General features: G+C 35.6%; 1 protein-coding gene across 32 annotated transcripts in view; it reads right to left on the reverse strand.

The window, feature by feature from the left end:
- The window catches only part of ASPH (aspartate beta-hydroxylase), a 201,058-nt gene that overhangs the window by 124,017 nt on the left and 56,668 nt on the right, over nucleotides 1-20,373 (reverse strand). For 19 of the 32 annotated variants that reach the window (XR_007772620.1, XR_007772622.1, XR_007772621.1 and 16 more), the window contains 4 exons: nucleotides 9,211-9,300; nucleotides 3,489-3,563; nucleotides 2,756-2,986; nucleotides 1,995-2,060 (listed from right to left, as the gene is read on the reverse strand). The exons of 2 other annotated variants lie outside the window; for them this stretch is intronic. Coding sequence is in view for 23 of the 30 variants with exons in the window: in XM_050940764.1 (XP_050796721.1) it covers nucleotides 1,995-2,060; nucleotides 2,756-2,986; nucleotides 3,489-3,563; nucleotides 9,211-9,300 (462 nt within the window). In the remaining 7 variants the exon portion in view is untranslated. Of the gene's footprint in view, nucleotides 1-1,994; nucleotides 2,086-2,153; nucleotides 2,316-2,755; nucleotides 2,987-3,488; nucleotides 3,564-9,210; nucleotides 9,301-12,428; nucleotides 12,490-14,304; nucleotides 14,688-17,305; nucleotides 17,346-17,384; nucleotides 17,430-20,373 lie in introns of those variants that run through there. 11 more of the 32 variants (XM_050940781.1, XM_050940784.1, XM_050940782.1 and 8 more) reach the window with 10 other exon arrangements.

Raw genomic sequence — 20,373 nt, forward strand, 5'->3', positions numbered from 1 at the left:
CCTCCTGTTTACATTCATTCTTATGGGGAAATTGGATTCACTTAACATCGTTTCGCTAAAAGTGGCATTTTTCAGGAACATAACTACAACATTAAGCAAGGAGTTACTGTACCGGGTTTGGAGCAGTAATGGAATAAACAGCTGTCTTATTAGTCCCTGGGTGCTTCCAAATCATTGGTTAGAATGCTCCAATTAGTGTAAGTTCATAGTCCAGAGATCAGAGCAGGAAAGCTACAAAATGGAGATGCTTCCAGAGCCTTTTATAGCTTCTGGCATATGGAAGGAAAGCTCTCAGTCTTAGTTTGTGGAAAAATATAGGCACAAAATGGAGTTCAGTACCACATGGTCTAGTCACATGTCTTCGTATGCTTCTATGTGTCAGAGCAGGGGCCATTACCCATATTCTAGCTAGAATGTCCACAAGAATGTTGATCAAGTGAAGATAGGTTTCTTCCACGGCCTACTGTCTTCACTGATGGCCCGTCAACTCAAAAATTCCCTTCCCAATATGCTGGCTAGACTGGATTTAAATACCTTGTGGGTGTTACCCAGAAGCAAACATTGGAAATATAGGTACACAGTTGATATTCATAACTCCAGAGACAAAAATAATGCATGCATACAAATAGGATGATCACACTCAGCAAATCATAACTTTTCCACTGACACCTTAGATGGCATACATTGTACAAAATTTGTTGCAATTATAATACAGTGGCAGCAACAATGATCTACACGGTTATATTTTTTTTATCAGATAATGTAAACTATCCATAGAAGTAGACTTTCATTATGTTAGTTCAATTAATGCGGTCATTCAACAGAAAGTTCCATATGTAGGCATAGGGCCTAAATTTCAAGTGCAGTTTCACAGTAAGAACAACAAGAGAAAAAAAACATGTTTGATATACCAGCAGATTCTAAACTTCTGATCATCTTCATATAAGGATGCCCATATCATAATAAAATCTTCCCATTTTTAGCTCACGTACAAATTCTGCCACTACCCTGGTCTATCATCATACACAGAGAACCACTACAACTAAACAACAGAAAAAAAATCAAGTCAGCATTGGTCTGTTGTCTAATACATCTTTGTTCAAGAGTAGGGAAACAAGATTCTGGGAAATTGTACGTTAATCTATGATGGACCACAGAAAGGGGGGCGGGGACGGAGTTTTCATTATTACCATTAAGAAGAGTCAATTAAATGGCAGGACATCACAATTCTTGGCTGTATTTTTCAAGTATTTTTTGAGGTCAAGGTCAATATTGCTTAGTGAATCAGCTACCCGGTTAAAGGGTTACTGGATAATAGTGTCGATACAAAACTGTCACTTGCACGGTAAGTCTGTTTTTCACCAAACAGTCATGGGGGCAGGAGTCTTGAGAACAAAGCTTGCTATTGAATGACAGCATTACTGGAACTAACATAATGAAAGTCTTCTTGGATAATTTTTTTTTAAATTATTTTGCTTTATTACTACCCCTTTGTTTACTGATTTAAAATAAACTAAATAAGATACCAAAACTCATAATACATAAGACCTTACTCGAAAAGCAATGCATTTACTTTTAGAATATCCAACCACAGACCCCTTCCTAATCTTCTTTGTCTGTCTGTATGTGAAAAAAAAAAAAACACGTTCTGTGTGGAATTTTACTATCAAATACATATTCTAGACAGCCAGTGGCATATGTTGAATACAACAAGTCTTTCTGCAGCTTTTGCACTACTGAAGACAGACACTTTTGTGATTACAAAGTCTTCCCTTACATTATTAATTTTAAATTGCAAACCAATTAGTCCACTCAAAGGATTAGAATATCTTAGACAACAATAATAATAAGATTTCGGAGCAGTACAAAGTGTTTTAAAAAATTCACAACTCTAGATTAGTTCAGTGATTTCTATTTAGCTTTTCTGTTTTTATTTTTAGCAGTAAGGCAAAAAAACCACCAGTATTATGTAGTTAAGAAAAACAGATTCATACCAGGAATTTCAACAGCTGCAGGCTCACCTACTCCATGCTCTTCTACCTGATCATGACTGTCAGTTTCTGAGACACAAAAATTAAAGAACTGCTTTCAATTATTAGCTAGTGTGCGTGTGAAATTTTTATATATATATATATATATATATATATATACACACACATATATATATATACACACACACACACACACACACACACACACACACACACACACCCTTCAGCACAGCCGCTAAATTTTCACAGTAAGACCATTTGGAGAATATAATAAAAAAGTGTGTCGGTAAAATAAAGAAAATCTCAAGCAATCAAAAAATAATCCTGTTAAAAACAAACAAAACAAAAAAATAGGGTTAATTAATATACTATGAATTAAAATGCATTAAAAATCTTGTTTTGATTTATAAAATATTTGTATTTGGGAACAGCTTTTGCTGAGGTTTAACATTTGGCACATCTTCACTAAACTGAAATTTAGATGGAGTCACACTCTTAAAAAGGTATGCATTACATGCACTTCCTAAATTGTCATGTACACTTCCGTAGGTGAACAAAAGTGTATTTGTTTGTGAATATTTGCCTGTTATGTTCTCAGTTAGGGTTTGTACACACAAATGCAGTAATTGGCTTGTCAAAAAAGAAAGGCCCTAAAAACTTCAATGAGAATCTCTCTTGCTACACTCGAATAATTTCTATTATATTAACTTGCTATTTCTATAAGAATCAACTAGAAATATTTTTAATTGGTTCAGATAAGATACCTTCCTGAACTGGTTTTGGCATTTCAGGTACTTCAGGTATTTTATCTTCTAATGCTTCATAAAGGTCATCTGTTGTAGGAATTTCAAAAGCTTCTTCATATACTTCATCCTTCTCCTGCCGTTCATTTGATCCTTCATCTTCACCTTCCTCATGCTCATTTAATCCTTCATCTGCACCTTCCTCATGCTCATCATTTAATCCTTCATCTGCACCTTCCTCATGCCTCTCTCCTGATTAATAATAAGTACAGAAGATGTAAACACCATATCCAGCATCCACTGAATTAAATTTCCAACAAATAATCCACATTCAAATTTATCTCTAACAGTTCTTAGACATTCCCCAAAATAAGTATATATAAGTCTTAACCATTATCAGAATGAACTTCTAAAACGCCTGTACATTGATCCACTGGAGAAACAGCTAGGAGATAGAACCACAGTGACAGACGACACCATCCCTGTCCTCTCTTGCTATGTCAAGATGTAACATTTTGAAACATTATTTGTAGACTGGTCAATGGGAGCTACCGGTACTCAGAGCCTCTGATTATCAGGTCAGTTATCAGGGTTTGCTCCCTAGACCACCTAGGTGTTAACAACTTGTTGGCTATCCTCTCACATACAGTTGAAAAGAAATCCAGTGCACCATCATCAAGAATCTCTCCCAAATTTGTCTAGTCTGTTGTGCTATTTATAAATTATACAGTGACTGCAAAATCTGAATTCATACCGGCTTGTGAATGGAGTGCTTCATGAAGAATGGCCTGGATTTCCTCTTCCAGTTCTGCTTCAACATTCTTGTGCTCTAAATGGGTTATAAAATATGTCAAAGATAGGTGCAAAGGATAACAAAGTTTGCACTTTGCAACTGTTGCAATTAGTTTGTAGTAAAAAGATGGACGTATTCCGTAAAAAGAACAGGAGTACTTGCGGCATCTTAGAGACTAATACATTTATTTGAGCATAAGCTTTCGTGGGTTGCAGCCCACTTCATCAGCTGCACAGACTGGAACATACAGCAAGAAGATATTTATACATACAGAGAACATGAAAAGGTGGAGGTAGCCATACCAACTGTAAGAGGCCAATCAATTGAGATGAACTATCAGCAGCAGGAGAAAAAAAACTTCTATAAGTAGCCATATTCTCTGTATGTATAAATATCTTTTTGCTGTATGTTCCAGTCTATGCATCTGATGAAGAGGGCTGCAGCCCACAAAAGCTTATGCTCAAATAAATTTGTTAGTCTCTAAGGTGCCACAAATACTCCTGTTCTTTTTGCGGATACAGATTAACACAACTGTTACTCTGAAACCCGTCATATTCAGAAAAGCAACTCCTTGACCTCATTAGATCACTGTACAGTTTTCCTATCACCTCTGTAATTAATTGGATTGGAGGCAGGGGATCAGATAAAATAGATTGCATTTTTTAAACAGTAAAAATGAACACCTTTGCCAGACTTCTAGCAATTTCACTGAAGATGAATTGAAAGCATTTGCTTTATGCCTCTCAGTATGTGAAGAGCATCAACTTTTCTGTACAACTTTTGAGTGACAGTATCACTAGTGATTTCAGATAGTTGCATTTTAGCTGCTATATAGTAATCACCAAGAACTCTCTGATGTTAACCTATACAAAAATATTTACTGCAACATACACAAGAAAAAAAAATTAAAACAACCCACAACTTTTAAAAATAAAAATGGCAGGCACTGAAAAAAATTGAACTGCTTCAAGTAGCAGTAAAACTCTGTATCTTACTTGATCCACTATTACTTTTTATGGCTCTAAAACCCACCACATTATTTTAATCCCTTAAATAAAACAAACACTCTCACCTTACAGGCAATGTCGTGTGTGTCATGTTGTAGGGACAGCAAAATACTATCCAAGTCAGTGGGATTTTTGTTTTGTAAAAACAGCCAAGTGGTGTCAATTTTTCCACTGGTAAGACTTCCCAAGCAGTTCATGCCACATTACACACAACTGTCCCACTTCTGACCCATTTATTTATGGGAAAACCTTTGGCTCACGCTCCCCCAGACATCTGTTTTAAAAAATTGCTTCAGGTGATTGGTTCTCTTTCCAGCAATTATATAGCTCCATAAATTAGATGCAAACAAAGTATATTTTCCAAAACAGTACTACAGGAGTTAAAAGACAAGTCTGCTAAAAGGAAGTGCATGTATGCATGCATGTGCCTTCAGGACATTGTTTTGTAAGTCTTCACTTTATTTCACCTCAGATTTATGGGGCTCTAATTTAAGACACTACCCACACAAAAAAAGAAGAGGTGATAAACTGTATTATCAGATTGAGCTTTCAAAGGTATCTTGATGAGGAAAAAAATATGCCATGTCCATATTATTATATTTATTGCTTCCTTTATCATTTCTTTCATGCAACAGAGACAGAAACGGATTACTAGTTAGATACGTGCAACTGCTCATTTGTGTATACCTAACTCAATTACAAATACTTAATGTGCACAGGCTAAACCAGAAATTCACAGAAGCATGCAGCCAGTTCACAGATCACAGAATATTAGGGTTGGAAGGGACCTCAGGAGATCATCTAGTCCAACCCCCTGCTCAAAGCAGGACCAATCCCCACTTCCCTAAATGGCCCCCTCAAGGATTGAACTCACAACCCTGGGTTTAGCAGGCCAATGCTCAAACCACTGAGCTATCAGTTAGGTGCTCAGCTACCAGGTGAATACAAAAATACCCAATTTTAATGAAGACATCAAGCTCTTAATACCTGTGTTGAGTCTGCAATGGTTTATATACAACAACATCTTTGAATATTTGGCCCACACTGTTACTAGTTACTATTTCTTCTTACAATATGCACATGCTGGAAGGATGGTTGAATGTTTGACAGTCACCAGATTTACTCCTGGGGGAATTCTGCACCACTGCGCATGCACAGAATTCATGTCCCCATCAGAATTCTTTGCTTCTCTGCAGAAAAATGACTAACAGGATACAAAGGGAAGTCACAAGAGCAGTCATGAGACCCTCCCCAGCAGTATGTTTCAGGTGCCCAGCACAGCTGGCAAAGAGGTAAATCACCACGGGGTAGGGGGCAGGACTGGGGAAGAATCGGCTGGTGGCTCCTACACCGCACCAGGTTCAGCTCCTAGTCTCAGCTGGGCTGGAGAGGATGGGACTTCCTCTTCCTCTACACAGTATCCCTGGCCATATGAGACCCACCCTCAGATTTCTCCCCTAGCTGTAGGAATCTCTGCAAACTCTCTCCTTCTCCCTCCGCCCCCCGCGGCGCTTCCTGCACCCATCACTCCTCAGGTGCAGGAGGCAGGGTCACTACACAGGGAGCTGCTCCCCCATCCACCCAACCCCAGGCATCCAGACCCCCACCCCCCTCATACCCAGACCCTCTCATCAAACCTCATCCCTCACCCAGACCTCCCACACACACCTGGATCCCCTCCACACTTGACACGGATGGACAGTGCCCTGGGATGTTTCGGGGGCAGGGACCTGTCTTTGCGCTGTGTCAGGTTTGGGTGCAGCCTCATCGCTGGATCTGTGTCCTGAGGGCAGTGGGAGCTCCACAGTGATCTCCCACCTCCATGCAGCCAGTGGCCTGTGCTCCCCAAAGTCATGCTGGAGCCTTCATTTATTTGACAATTAAAATTTGCAGAATTTTAAAAAATAGTGTGTGTGGAATTTTTAATCTTTTGGCACATAATTTTTAAAATTTTGGTGCAGAATGCCCTAAGGAGTAATCATTGTAAGTTCCAGAAAGATGGGTCCTGGGTTTTAAATATGAAATTTTGGAACACTTATTTTTCTATCAATTGAAGAAAGATTTAATTTCCTATTATGAAGTGTGTGTGTGTGTGTACACACACCCACAATATATATATGAGATATGGAAGGAAATACCAGTTTATTAATCCTTATATGAATTTTTTTCTGAATTTGAAATTTAAAGATAAACAAAATGGCAACTAAAAAGTCTTTGTAAAAATCAGTGACCCTTAAATGCCTTCTGGCTCTTCAGTTTTACACACACTGAACATATATTACATAAGTTCATGTCAGCTTCAGCTACTTGAGCTTCTCAACAAATTAAAATATTACTTGTAAAATGGACTAAGTTTTCAGAAAGCAAGTCTTTTAGTCCTTGTCCAGAGCCTAGTCCACAGTGGCTCAAACTGAAGAATTTGTCTGAGCCAAGAAAAATGGAATGGGTGTAATCTTTAATGCTTAAAGTATGGGAAGCACTGTTTATTAAAAAAAAAGTATTACCAATAATAGATTTTTTTTTAAATTTCTGACGTCTATAACAAAGGTTTTTTTTATTTAAAAAAAAATTTAACAGAGAACTCATTTTCAAAACAGTTTCCATAAAACACTTCTATTTTCAATATTGATTTAAAATAGCAAGACTATTATATATGCAGTTCAAATAGTGACTATTCTTTTTCTAATCCCTTATTCGCAGCAAAACAATGAAGTGCATATATGGAGGGAACTGTCAGATACATTTAAGATTATATAATTAGATACTCTTTTGAAATTCTAAATTCAAGTAAGTGACAACAATGGATTTACAGACACTGGGAGAATAAGTGCTTAAAAGAATATACCAAGCTGTACTCAATTCAATTTACTTAAATAATTTTAATATGATTTTTAGATTAGGTAAATTATCAACACTGAAGAGGAATTTTAAGATTTCCAACAAAGGGATATAGAAAAAGAACCAGATGTTTGTTTCCAGAGGGTGCTTCTTCTGATAAGATTATAGTCATAGGATAGAAATTATTTAATACAAAATTGTATAAGTTATACTATTAACATTAAATATAATCCATTAATAGTAATATCTATATTTATTATACTAAGTAGGTACTATACATGTATGCAGAAGGGACCACTCAAAGTAGTTAACTTGTGTAATAATACTTTTGGCACTTATGCAGTTCACACATTCAGATCACTTAAAATTGGTGGGGGAAACTGAAAACAAACAACTCAGCTTTTAAATAAGTTGTACAGCAAAATTAAATGCTGTAGGTAAACCACCACCGTCTGTATATTCAGATGAAGTGCATATACCTGTATCTTCAGAATACATGGAAATTACTACTTAAAAACTCTATGAATTTTATCAACTGTGATAGAATTATTTTCTTGTGCTTTTTTAGCCCAGACTCTAATTTCCAGTTTATTAACAATATGCTCTACATTCGTAACTCATTCTGTACTGTCATGCACATATTCAATAGGATGTGCTTTCTGAAAGGACAAAAAAAAGATGCAGAAAATAGGTTTTTAGAGTCCAAAATCCATGCATTGTGTCTGATAGTAAGTAATACCTGCTAGCAAGCACTTGTAAAATTGGGTATTTAATTTATTTCCTTGAATTCTGCATAGGACTGGCGGGTTTTAATCTTTTTGATGTTTTAAGCAGGAAATCTGTTCCTGAAGGTAGATTTTGAACGTAAGTACAAGTACTTGAGTACTGTAGTACATAAGTACTGAATTCTTAAAATATGTAGCATTGATTAAACTTTGCCTAGTTATTGAGCTTAAAATATTGCAAAAACACAAAAAGCACTTAAATTACAAAAAGAAAATACCATCTTTTTGTTGTGTGCATAACGTGTAAAACATCGTGTGGTCCTGAGCCTAGTTTAGTGGCCTCTTGGTATTACCACAATACAAATAATAATAGCAGCAGCAGCAACAGTAATGCCTATTTAACATTAATAATGATCGGTTTACAACTGTTTCCACACTTTTGTTCTAGCAGATGAGCCAAATATGAACTCCCAGTATAAACTATTATAGATGAAATCATTTAAAAAAAGCTGATCTAATTTTAAAAAAATAAGTTTTATGCCTGTATCTTTCAAGTCACAAACTTAAATTGTGTATTTGTATATTTTGTCCTCTAACCAGGAGAGCAATAAAATCATGAGACAACATTCATGTCCATTTTTATATACTGTACTACCTTCATTAAACACTTGGTGGAGCAACCTAATTAAACTTTGCAGACTACTCAAACCAGCAAATCTGCTCCCATTTTTGATTAAGAACTCTACTAAATCTATATGCATACCAGCATTTGTATTCTTACAGAAAAATATGCTGGAACAATACTATACAAATCGTAGTCAAGAATGTTTACAGTCGGTCTTTCTATTGTATGAATTAACCAGTTAAGAATTTTAATGCTTATTAATTTTGTAATAGTTACTTATAGTGATTCCTGAATATTCTGGAATAAATTACTACAGTAAACTGACAACTATTAAGAAGTTAAATGGCAAATTTTGGCAACAGAAAGATTTCTTTTTTACCTGTGATGAGAGGTCATACAATTTCACATCCACGCAGACAAAAGTATCATAAATCAAGTGAAATGTTTTTTGCCTTTTGTTGTCATGTATAGTTTGTGAGAGACCTTACCTGATTTAACGAATGACTGCTCTGCAGGTTGAATGGACTCTTCAGATTCTGCTGGTGTTGGCTGTGCTGGGACAGATCTTTCTTTAAGTCCTGCATTTTTCAGTTATAAAGTTAACTTTAGGCTTTTTTTGTCTTGATTTAGTTATATATCAGCATGAGATAATCTTGATAATCAGCATGATATTCAATTATATTATCAGTAAAACAAATGGACAGTATAAGCCCTGAGGATTTACTCAAGCAATGTACTGTTCTCGGTTGTCCGTAACAGTACATTCTCTGCAAAGACTGAAGCATGTTGGGAGGGTTGGGAAGAACACGTACCCAAGAAATTAGAAAAATGGGTGAAAATGCCCAAACTTCTTTCTTTGGAATAAGTTTATTGAACAAAATCCACACTGATTTAAACACATCACAATACTGTTCATAGGTTTTTGTTTAGTATGAAAAAGTAATGTATGCTAATAAAAACAGACATTTTTCACTTCAAGTACTTCCAAATTTTAAACATGGTACTTGTGATTTTTTTGAGTTCTTCTCAAAAGTTTTCATAACGCATAGCATGCAATAAAACCATTGACTAGGCTCACAAATATAGCTCAATAAATTGTAGAGAAGCCTAACTGTGCCTTCAGATTCAGCAATCTACCTTTTAGTTCTCTTCAGTCCATAAATCAGGTTCATGAATGCTGTAGCAAAACTATGATTCACGGAGTTCTGATACAAAGGTTTCCCCAATATAATAAGACTTGATGTACAACTAAATAAGTGCCTCTGGATCTGACTATGGTGGAAAACAAGGGAGCTGAACATATACAGTAATCAGTGCCAGAGGTAAGAGGGTCACAGAATTTCCAGGTGGGAAGATCAACTAGTCCCATCATTCATGTGTCCAGTGCAGAATTGTTACCTAACACACATTTTCCACTTACTTATGAAGTCTAGTTTTGGAAAGTAACAAGTGAGCGTTTTGAGCCACTCACATTGAGATATTAGGTTGTAGAACATTCTCAAGAATACCTTGATAATCAGGATAAATCTTCCTCTTCTAGAAGAGTGGATAAAAGCCCGAGTTCTTACTCAATAACTATACTACAAGGTCTACACGCTTCCTGTGTTGTTCTCATTGAAACACATCAGATTGCATTGTCTGTCTCATTAATAGAAACATTCACTCCTAAAATATCAAACTCATAAGATTTAAAATTGATTATACATCAGATTTGTTTTATGATTAACAAAATCCAACATTAGTCACTGAACAAATGTTCATTAGGGCTGAAACAGCTCTAATTTTTGAGGCCTGAACAATGGAGGGAGCAGTGAGAACTTAAGTTCCTTCAACTCTATATTAGGTGTTTTTAGCCAGGATAGTGTTATATAGGTTTTTTTTTTAATTAATTCTCAACAGAACTTAGCCTAAATGAACATCAAAAGATAGAGAAATGATCAACTATAAGTATGTCAACAGCTCTGTAGGATCTTCTTTCTAATAGTTACAAGCACAGCTAAAACATGTCGGTACTTAAAATATTTGAAGCCTGATTGGAAAAAAACCCAAAAAACCTGCAGTTCACCACTTTGCATACTAACTCCTTCTCACTTATTTTAAAAAAACATAGCAATTTAGACTTCTTGCTGCATATCCCAAAACAAACTCTCAGTTTCAGATCTCTCACAATATCAACTGAGTTTACAAACTGGGTAGATCAACAGAGCACAAAATGCATGTTAAAATATGCACCCATGTCTTTGTTTCGTTGTTTCAAGCTCTCCATTTGTCTTTAAGTATAAACTGACAGAGGAACAGATGTGCTGTAATTATGTGATGGCAAGTCAGGAAGCAAACAAGTTGCTCCAAAGCAAACTACACCATACCCCTTTAAAATGGACTTTAAGCCACCACTTCAGTTCCATCAGCTTTTTACTACTATTCTGTTTAGAGAATTTTTTCTGAAAGCTAAATCTGCATTATATGCCTTAATTTCACAACCATTTCTGGGCTATTCTGAACTATTATTTATGTAAACAAGTACTTTTATATTACTTAACGGGATATTTGAAATTACTGTGGCACAAGGATTGTTTAACTCATATCTTTTATACTAATAAAGCTCAAGGGTTTTTAAATTAAATTACCTGGAACAGCATGAGCAGACTAGCAAATCCAGAGTTTAAAGATTAATATTGCATATTTGACTTTTTTTTTTTTTTTTTTTTTTTTTTTTTTTTACACACACACTATACCCATGGAAACCAAGCAACTTAAAAAAACTAACATTGTTTGGGTCACTCAAATGCAACATATTTATGCAAGACAAATGAATAATGTCCTCAGAATATGCTCTTTCAAAAAGGTGGTACACTATGATGAACAATCTTCTGTTGCGATGTTCTTTGTAAATATAATGTCCTTGATTGAAACAGTATACATTTTATTCTCAGGCTCTTAAACATAGCTTTATACAGTAACAACTCTATTGGATTCAGATGTTTGATTTTAATGAAAGGTGTTTAGAGACAATCCCACGTACTAGGTTACAGAGTGACTGATCTTTCACACACGAAGCATGTGTATGTTTATCCTATTTAAAACTGTATACATATTGGAATTCACAGGAAAATGTAAATTAACAATTACAAAGAAACAAGATGATCTGAACTACATTAGAAGTTTTCATGAACTGCTTTAAAACAACAGAATCTTAAGTAAGGTTCCAATACTGCAAAGTCTTACACACGTGCTTAACTTTATGCATGGGAAGAGTCCCAATGAAATCAACGGGACTTCATATGTGTATAATCTTTGTAAGATTGGGACGTAACACGATTGTTGGAGGTTTTTTGTGTGTGGCTTTTTGGGGGGCGTGGGAGCGTATGAAGGAAAAAGTTAATTCTGCCTTTTTTCCTCAATACCATTCGATGCATGCAACTTAAAAATACATACATAGTCTTAAATATAACTGTTCTATTCACTTTGAAGACCATTTTTAGTGCAAGTTATTTTTTATGTATACTGAGATATCTGTTCCAGTTTCCCATTAGGAGAAAAAAAAGCAAACTGCAATATGGCAGTTCAGAGCTTGGAACAGATAAGAGGCTTTATGGAAAGTATGATACTCAAATCTCCACCTCCTCTTCTTCACCCCACTGTCCCCAACCCCCGCCCCGGTACTTTTCTCTGTTACCAGATATAAGAAAAATGTTAATGTAGATACCCTCAAACCAGACACTGGAGGGACCCTAGATGTAATCTGCCAATAGAAGTACTTCCAATACCTAATTACAAGAAAAGTGTTTCTCTATCAAATATTTATCTTCATTTCCAACAGGTTACAATGGAATAAGAGATAAGAGTATAATATCGTTACTGAAACTTAAACTTTGGAAAAGTCTGGGCTTGTTATTCAAGAACAGATATCAAGACTCATTTCCAAAGGAGATTTGGAATATTTTTCTAGAGCTGTTCTGAGAGATTTCTATATTCACTCCCACATTTTTGCTAATCATCTCTAAAATGTACCCTGATCAACACGTGTATGTGTATACATACACTATATTTTCCCAGTATTTAGAAACTAATTCAGTATGTCATTCCCGCTAATTATGACACTTTGTGTCACATTGTACTGTTTGCCATTGTTTTTGTTTTCAAAAACATTGTTTCCTTCACAGTATTATATAAAAATATACTACTGCACCTGTCACTCATGGGTTTTAAAGCACCTTAGAAATACTAAGCCTAAGTAAAACTAAGCATGCATATATGTACTGGATCAACTGAGAGACAGAAGTGAAGTGATTTATACAAGGTCACAGAATAGTTTATGGTAGACCCAGAACTGCAGAGTCAAATTCCAGAACCTTGCTAGGACCACCAGCCACTATAGTCAGTGACCCTCAAGTATCATTTTCAGATTTTGTTCAAGTCTCTTGTAATTTTATTTGCAATGATTCAGCATATAATCCATTCTATTGTTTGTCCAATAAAATCAGGACTTGTACATAAAGTATCTCTTATATACCAACTAGAAATTAAGTATAGATTTTGTAACATACTGGAATACACTATTTCTGAAGAAATTTTCTAACATCCTATTTACCCCAGTTAATAAGACTCTTGGATACTTCTGATTCTTCACTGCTGAAAATAAAACAAAAGAAATACCAATCCAAAAAATGAGCTAATGTATAGAAGTAGAACATTTAGAACTACTGTAGGAATAAGCTATTCTATGACTGGCTGCAATACACAAATCTGTTCTCTAATCCAGTCTATCCAAAATACAAATAATGGTACAATGTCAGCTTCCTGAAATTTGATCAGCAAGCAACAACTCCCATTTAGACATCTCAGTAAATGGCTAGAATTTCAAAAGCAGTAAGCATCCAGAAGCTTCCATTGAGAAGGGAGCTGCTGGCTTCTGAGCACTTTTGAAAATCTGCCCCCAATTATGAGTGCTAAATACTTTTGAAAATCTCGCCCATAGTGAACTAACAAAGGTTTCAGACAAAAGATGAAGCCAACACAGCAGTAATTTAGCACAGTAATAGCAATACAAAACAAACTGTCACCGCACCACTGAAATACATTACAGCACTCAATAAAAGCATCAGACTGACAAAAGTGTTTCACTGACACTGTTTCTAGTTTGCATGCCTTCTAATGAAATGAGAATTAGTTTCTTACAACAGGAATTTTCACCACTTAGGTAATGTTCAGATTATCCTCTAATAATACATTAATAAACTTCTACATATGATCAACAATGTTTTTACACTCTTCACATATCTACAAGAAAAATGTAACACCTTAATACAAAGCAAGAGACATGTATTTAAGGGCTTGATATTGTTTTGATATTGTATGTAAAAAAAAAGTCCTACTTCAAAGCTATAAAAACAATTTTTTAATGTACAGAACTTGGGGTCAAAAACATTATGTACACATTTGAGCTCCACAGCAGATATTTGTTGTGTTTACACAATGCAGGTACACACAAGCTGTCTGCACAATCACTCACACTAATGACTTTCAGAAAAATTGTTACTAATACACTAAATTATGTTACCAATACACTAATTTTTTCTCACCATCAAATTCTTATTTCTTTTTTTCCTCTCATCTTCCTTTGCTGAATTTTCAGAAACTCCAAAAGGGATTTTAGCTATCTTTTTAGTTACTGTGTCTTTCTCTGCTTGAGAAGGGGTAACCTTCTTTTCAGGGGCTGATTTCTTCATAGTTTCCTTGTGTTTCACATTTTTGTCTATTCCTGATTTTTCATTTTCCTTGCCTTTGTCTTTTTTAACCTTGTCAGAATCTTTCCTCAATTTAGCCACCTCAACAGCTTTCTTAACCTTTCGGTCAGCAACTTTTCCTTCCATGGTTTTCTCTCTCTCTTCAACTTCGTTTTCCTTCTTCCTGAATGCTTCTCTCTCTCTTATTTTCTTGAGTGGTTCTTTAATTGCTTCTTTTACTTTTCAGATTTTCATTTAAAAAAGGAAAACGTTAATTAACAGCACCATTTTTAGATCATGGAACATAACTTTGTGCAAGGTATCTGCATAATTCAATGCTAACTGCAGCTCCAAACCTGAATAATCGAAGACCACCACTCATATTCTCCCCCCTCCTCCAATCTAATGCTGGCATAGCTAGCAGCCTATTTTTTATTCTAATTAACCCATAACAAAATTCATGAAATATTTATGCAGAAAGATCTCTTGATGCCTAAATACTTGCTAATTAGGATGGCAATTTAAAGCTATTAATACATTTATAAAACTACACAAATTAGATCTGAGTTTCATACTGAAGTCTTAAATCATGCAGCAGAAGCAGAAAATAAGCTTCTTATATTAAATTGCTGTATTTTCAATTTCATACTCTAATAAAACTACTTTTCTATAACTAATACTGTTAATTTACTTTTACAGAACACATGCTTTTCAATGACTTAACACCTCTTTGATCCTGGTACTTTGAATCTTATAAGATAAAGCAAGTATTTTATCTGTAAGACTACCTTCTTTAAAACAAGATCTACTCATGAATTTTTCAACCTCATAGATCAGCAAGGAAATTTACAGTAACTAATATCTACAGCATAACACTTTAGGGACACTGTCACCTTAGTTAGGCCAAAGATCACGAAAAAAGTTAGCATGACTAGGAAAAAGGTTGAGAACCCAACAGCACTGTTAGTGAATTAAAGCCAGAATAGGGAGTACTAGAAACTGACAGTAAAAAAAAAAACAAAAAAACCACACACGCAAACTGATCAGTCTATTTTCATTGTACAATGAAATACAAATTAAAAGCATCAAAGGTAAATTGATTTTAAAATCTTGGCATTTTAATAAATAGCATTAATATATATACATATTATGATTTTTATCTTGACATTGTCCCTTTAATACTTTATTTTTTCTTATTTATTTAAATTACAGTAGCTTATGACTGTGATGCAACATCCAGATATCATGCAAACAAAGCAGATCAACACAGCCTTCTCAACTACTGAAAGTACACTTAAAAGATGATCAATTACAGTAGTATTTCCCATTTTAAATAGGTGTTTGAAACTGGTAGAAATTTTCAAAAGGGAAGGGAATGTTTACAATAATGTTTGTCCTCACTTGTCATCAGGATTTAATATTTAATTTCCTTAACAATATGCAGAAAAGGTGATTCAGCAGAATAAAGTTACTTTGATGCTATTTTCATACTTTGTGTGTATGTGGGAGTTGGGAGGAATCTATGTCAAAGTAACTTTCCACTTTATACAAAAACCTAAAAACTAGAAAAATATTTTGCTTACTATGATACGGTTAGCATAGGAAAAAAAAAAGTCATTTACTTTCAGCCCTCTTCACACTTACAAACAAAAGAAATTAGTCTGGTCCTCTTCCAATGAAAAGCAATAGTAATTTTTTACCTACGTAATTTAGGTTTTCAATCCTTACTCAGGAAAGTTTCCCCTTGAAACCTACTGGAGGTTTTGCCAGAGTAAATAATAATGAAAGCTGTAATGTAGGGTACTAATTGATTACCTGTACCTTCTCATTACATTTTCTGCATATGAAAAGAATATATTCTTTCAATTCATAAAATTTATAATTCAGCCACCATATATCCTGCCAATAGGTTCTCTACATGATGCACAAGGACTGAAGGCATTTCATAACATTCCTTCACTACAATACCATACAATTCTTCAGTAAGAACCCAAACACAACAAGTAACTAAATGGCTCATTTATTAATATTTTGGGAAACATACATTTTCAAAACAAGTTATTCCAAACACAATGCAAAACAAAAAGCTATAAATTTCAGCTGGCATGCAAATATAAGAAAAAATATTATTCATATGTGCATGAGAGCTTTCCCCAGTTGACATTTTTTCTAACCATCTTTTCACTGTAAATTAACAAAAAAATAATTTGATACGCTAGGCTTAGGGGAAAAAAAGAAAATCAATGATGGCATAAAGTTCGTTACACTCAACAAGCAGGCTGCCCAGTTCAGAGTAGTAGATGCAACAGATTATTCCTGGCAAACGTTTCTTCAAATAAGACTAGAATTGCAAACAACTCTAGAAATAACATCCAATTATAATGGGAACAACCGCTAAACTCTACTTTATTTTCTAAACCACACTTAAGAATTACTGGATGACATTCTATGGCTTATGTTAGGTAAATTACCAGACTATATGATCCTAATGGCCCCTCTTCTGCCTCAAGATGAATAAACCTCTTAAATATCTGAAAACAGTAAAGATGTCACTGAAGAGGATTAAGGAACAAAGCAAAATCAGGGCATATATTCAAAATGTATCTCTCTACATACACAATATGAATAACAGAGCTGCAAGACATAATCAGCGAAATCATGCAAAAAACTTGCACAAAATGTTTTTGAATAGATTTACATTTAATTATATTCTGCATTAGGAAAGCACTAAAATTAGCTGCAGATGGATAACAGGAATTTGAAATTCTGACTGAGAATTCGCTGGGTATTTGTTTACTGCATCTCCAACTAAAAAGACAACTATCACATCTAGCATTAGTAGCCAGAGTTCAATTACCTGGTTTGCAAATCTCATGCATTTCAGGCAGTAGAAATTATTTGCACAAAACTCACTGACAAAAGACGCATCAAAGTACCTTTGGCCTTAGCTTTTCTCTTGTCTACCCCTCCTGGCTCCTCTCCTAATGTTTGTAAGATGAAAACAGGTTGTAAACATATTTTTCTGATATTCAATACATTAAGCAAACAACAGACATAATTTACCAATCTAGAGCAACAAAATTTCATTGGCTCTTTCTGGTAGTTAGTGTTCAGATTTCTTCCAAATGCCAACCATTTCTAAATGTATTTTGAATTATATATTTGTTAAAATAAGAGCTCTTTATTGTACTTCCATTTGTTAGAGACAGCATGGATTGCAGGACTGGGCTCAAATTAGGGTCAGATGTTTATGGAACAGTTAAATGATTCCCACAAATACCAACCACAAGCAGACCCCTGCACTCATCACAAAGCCAGAATAAAAAGGATAATAGACCATTACAACCATGGTGATGGCAGCCTGTCCTACCGATGAGCATGCTTACTTCAGTAGACATTGTGTAATCTGCTACTGCATAGCCAGCCAGTGGGATGAAGACCAAGTACGGTATGTGTCTGGGGCTATAAGTACTTTAATTGAAACACCAACTTTCAAACTACTAAATGTATCCATCAATTGATTATACTAAACACTTTTGGCCTCTACAGATAAGTTGCGTAATTTGTGCTGAAAACTAACAAAAAATGGCTTTATTAGACTGAAAAACTTTTTGAACTCCTAGCCCTACAAAACTTGACCTGAAAGCCAAACTGTGTTCTCTCCTCATGTTTTAACATCAGTGATAAAATAGTTAAGGCCTAACTTAGTTGGCAAAATTACACTTGTGTAACTTTACTGCCGCCAGTGAATAAACTTACAAGAACTAAATAAATCACTCAGTTGAAGCAAAAGGAGAAATACTATTGAGCCAATGGAGATAACAGAAGTAATAAAACTTATTTAGCAAATTTATGAAGTAAATATGAAAACATATCTTAAGCTGTTACAGTGTTTAATAATTTAAAATGGTAAAAAAAATCTGGTTATTTCAAAAGCCTTCTGCATAAATAAGAGCATGATTTAATTAGGAAATAACATACAACAGAACTTAATTTTACCTTTCCTCAAAAGATCAGTAATTTAAAACTTTATTTTAAATTAAAATGTGCATACTCCATAGGCTCAGCAAATACCCTGTTTCTGTTTTATGGATGTCTCACTTGTTTATAGATATCCATCATTTGCTGCAGTCTAACTCTTCTTATGTAGACAAAGAACAGTCCGCAAGTTCTGAGCAAGTTATTAATGCAGCCCTCAGGTGTGCTTTTACGTGTCCTTCTATTTAGCAGGCCAACTAACAGATATTATTATTTCCAAATCAAAACATGTCTATCATCATTCTTGGTCACAGAGTTCTACAGTAAAATATCTCTAAATACTTAAAACAAGAACATACTTTAAAGTTACTACTATAGTTTGATCTAATTTGAATGCTTTACAAACTTCTGGCATCAATATTAGTTTTATTTTGTTAGAGAGAATTATTATGGTAAACAAATATGATTTCAACAAAACAAAACCATTACCGCATATAAGCGGTTAATGTCTCACATGGTGAACATTAACATATTATAGTTATACCTTTCTAGGAGAACGATGTAATAGCTGAAAGCAATTCTATACCACACTGCTACATACATACACAAATAAACAGCTAGCCACAAGAAAGATTTCAACCAAATCCATAAAACTTTTCCTGAAAAAACTGGTTATTTTGGCTGTACATACCACATTTTTTAGAAGATACTACAATATAGTTTTCATAAATTTGAAGGCATATATTGTAAATGTCAGTATTAGTACCATTTCAATCATACGTGGTAAACATATGTGACAAAGTCAGGCCGGACAGCTGCAGGAGGGTCTGGGAAACAGGGGCGGCTCTAGATATTTCGCCGCCCCAAGCACGGCGTCATGCCGCAGGAGGCGCTCTGCCGGTTGCCAGTCCCACGGCTCCGGTGGACCTCCGAGCCGTGGGACCAGCGGACCCCCCGCAGGCATGCCGCCGAAGGCACCCTGCCTGCCACCCTCTTGGCGGCCGGCAGAGCGCCCCCTGCAGCTTGCCGCCACAAGCACGCGCTTGGTGTGCTGGGGCCTGGAGCCACCCCTGCTGGGAAAACAGGTATGTTAGCCCTAGAATGCTAAAGGCCCTTTTTCCTACAAGCTGGGAAGGGGTTACTTCAGGTCAATTAAGGACACCTCAGTCCAATTAAGAGCTGCCTGAAACCTGTTACACTCTCTCTCTCTCCTGTTGGGGGTGGAGACAAACTGCTGCAAGGCTAGTGGCAGCAGGGAGATAGGCTTCTCCACAGGGGAGACACCCAAATGCAGTGCCTGTTTAAAAGGAAGGACTGAGACCCCAAGGCCAGTGACAGGACAACACCTGCCCCAGTGAGGGGGCCAGAGAACAGTATTCCCCTTTAGTTTCAGTGCGATGTAGACTTGTTTGGCCAAGGACCACTCCTAAGGCCTGCCCCAAGGGTTACCAGGAAGGCTCGGAGAAACAAACCCTGACGAGCGAAGACAGACACGCTCCAGAGTGGGGCTGATTTACCCCAGACCCTAGCCCTGCCAGAGGAGGGAGCGCTAAGTCCAGCGAGGCAGAAGGGATAGTTTGCCACACATACTATTTCCAAATTTTATGACAGATTTGGAGACGTCTGGAATTCTTTTCACAAGCTGCTTACTAAATTAAAAACAAATATTACTATAAATAGAGTATCTTTTCATAATTCCTAATATTAGTCAACTTGGTACTACACAACTCTGCTAATGGACACTAACTCTTAAAACATTACACACAAGGTATTCTTACATTCTTACACTTGTATGACCAATTTTTTTTAAAACAAAAGAAAACGTAGAATGAATCACACAAATAGAGCACCTCAAGCACTTCATCACTACAGAAACAATACCTAAGTACTATTAATTCAGAAAGAACAGCATTCAAAGACAAAGAATAGTTATCAGAGTATTTAATA

The sequence above is a fragment of the Gopherus flavomarginatus genome, chromosome 2 (genome assembly GCF_025201925.1).
Source record: "Gopherus flavomarginatus isolate rGopFla2 chromosome 2, rGopFla2.mat.asm, whole genome shotgun sequence".
In the NCBI taxonomy this organism is placed as follows: domain Eukaryota; kingdom Metazoa; phylum Chordata; order Testudines; family Testudinidae; genus Gopherus; species Gopherus flavomarginatus.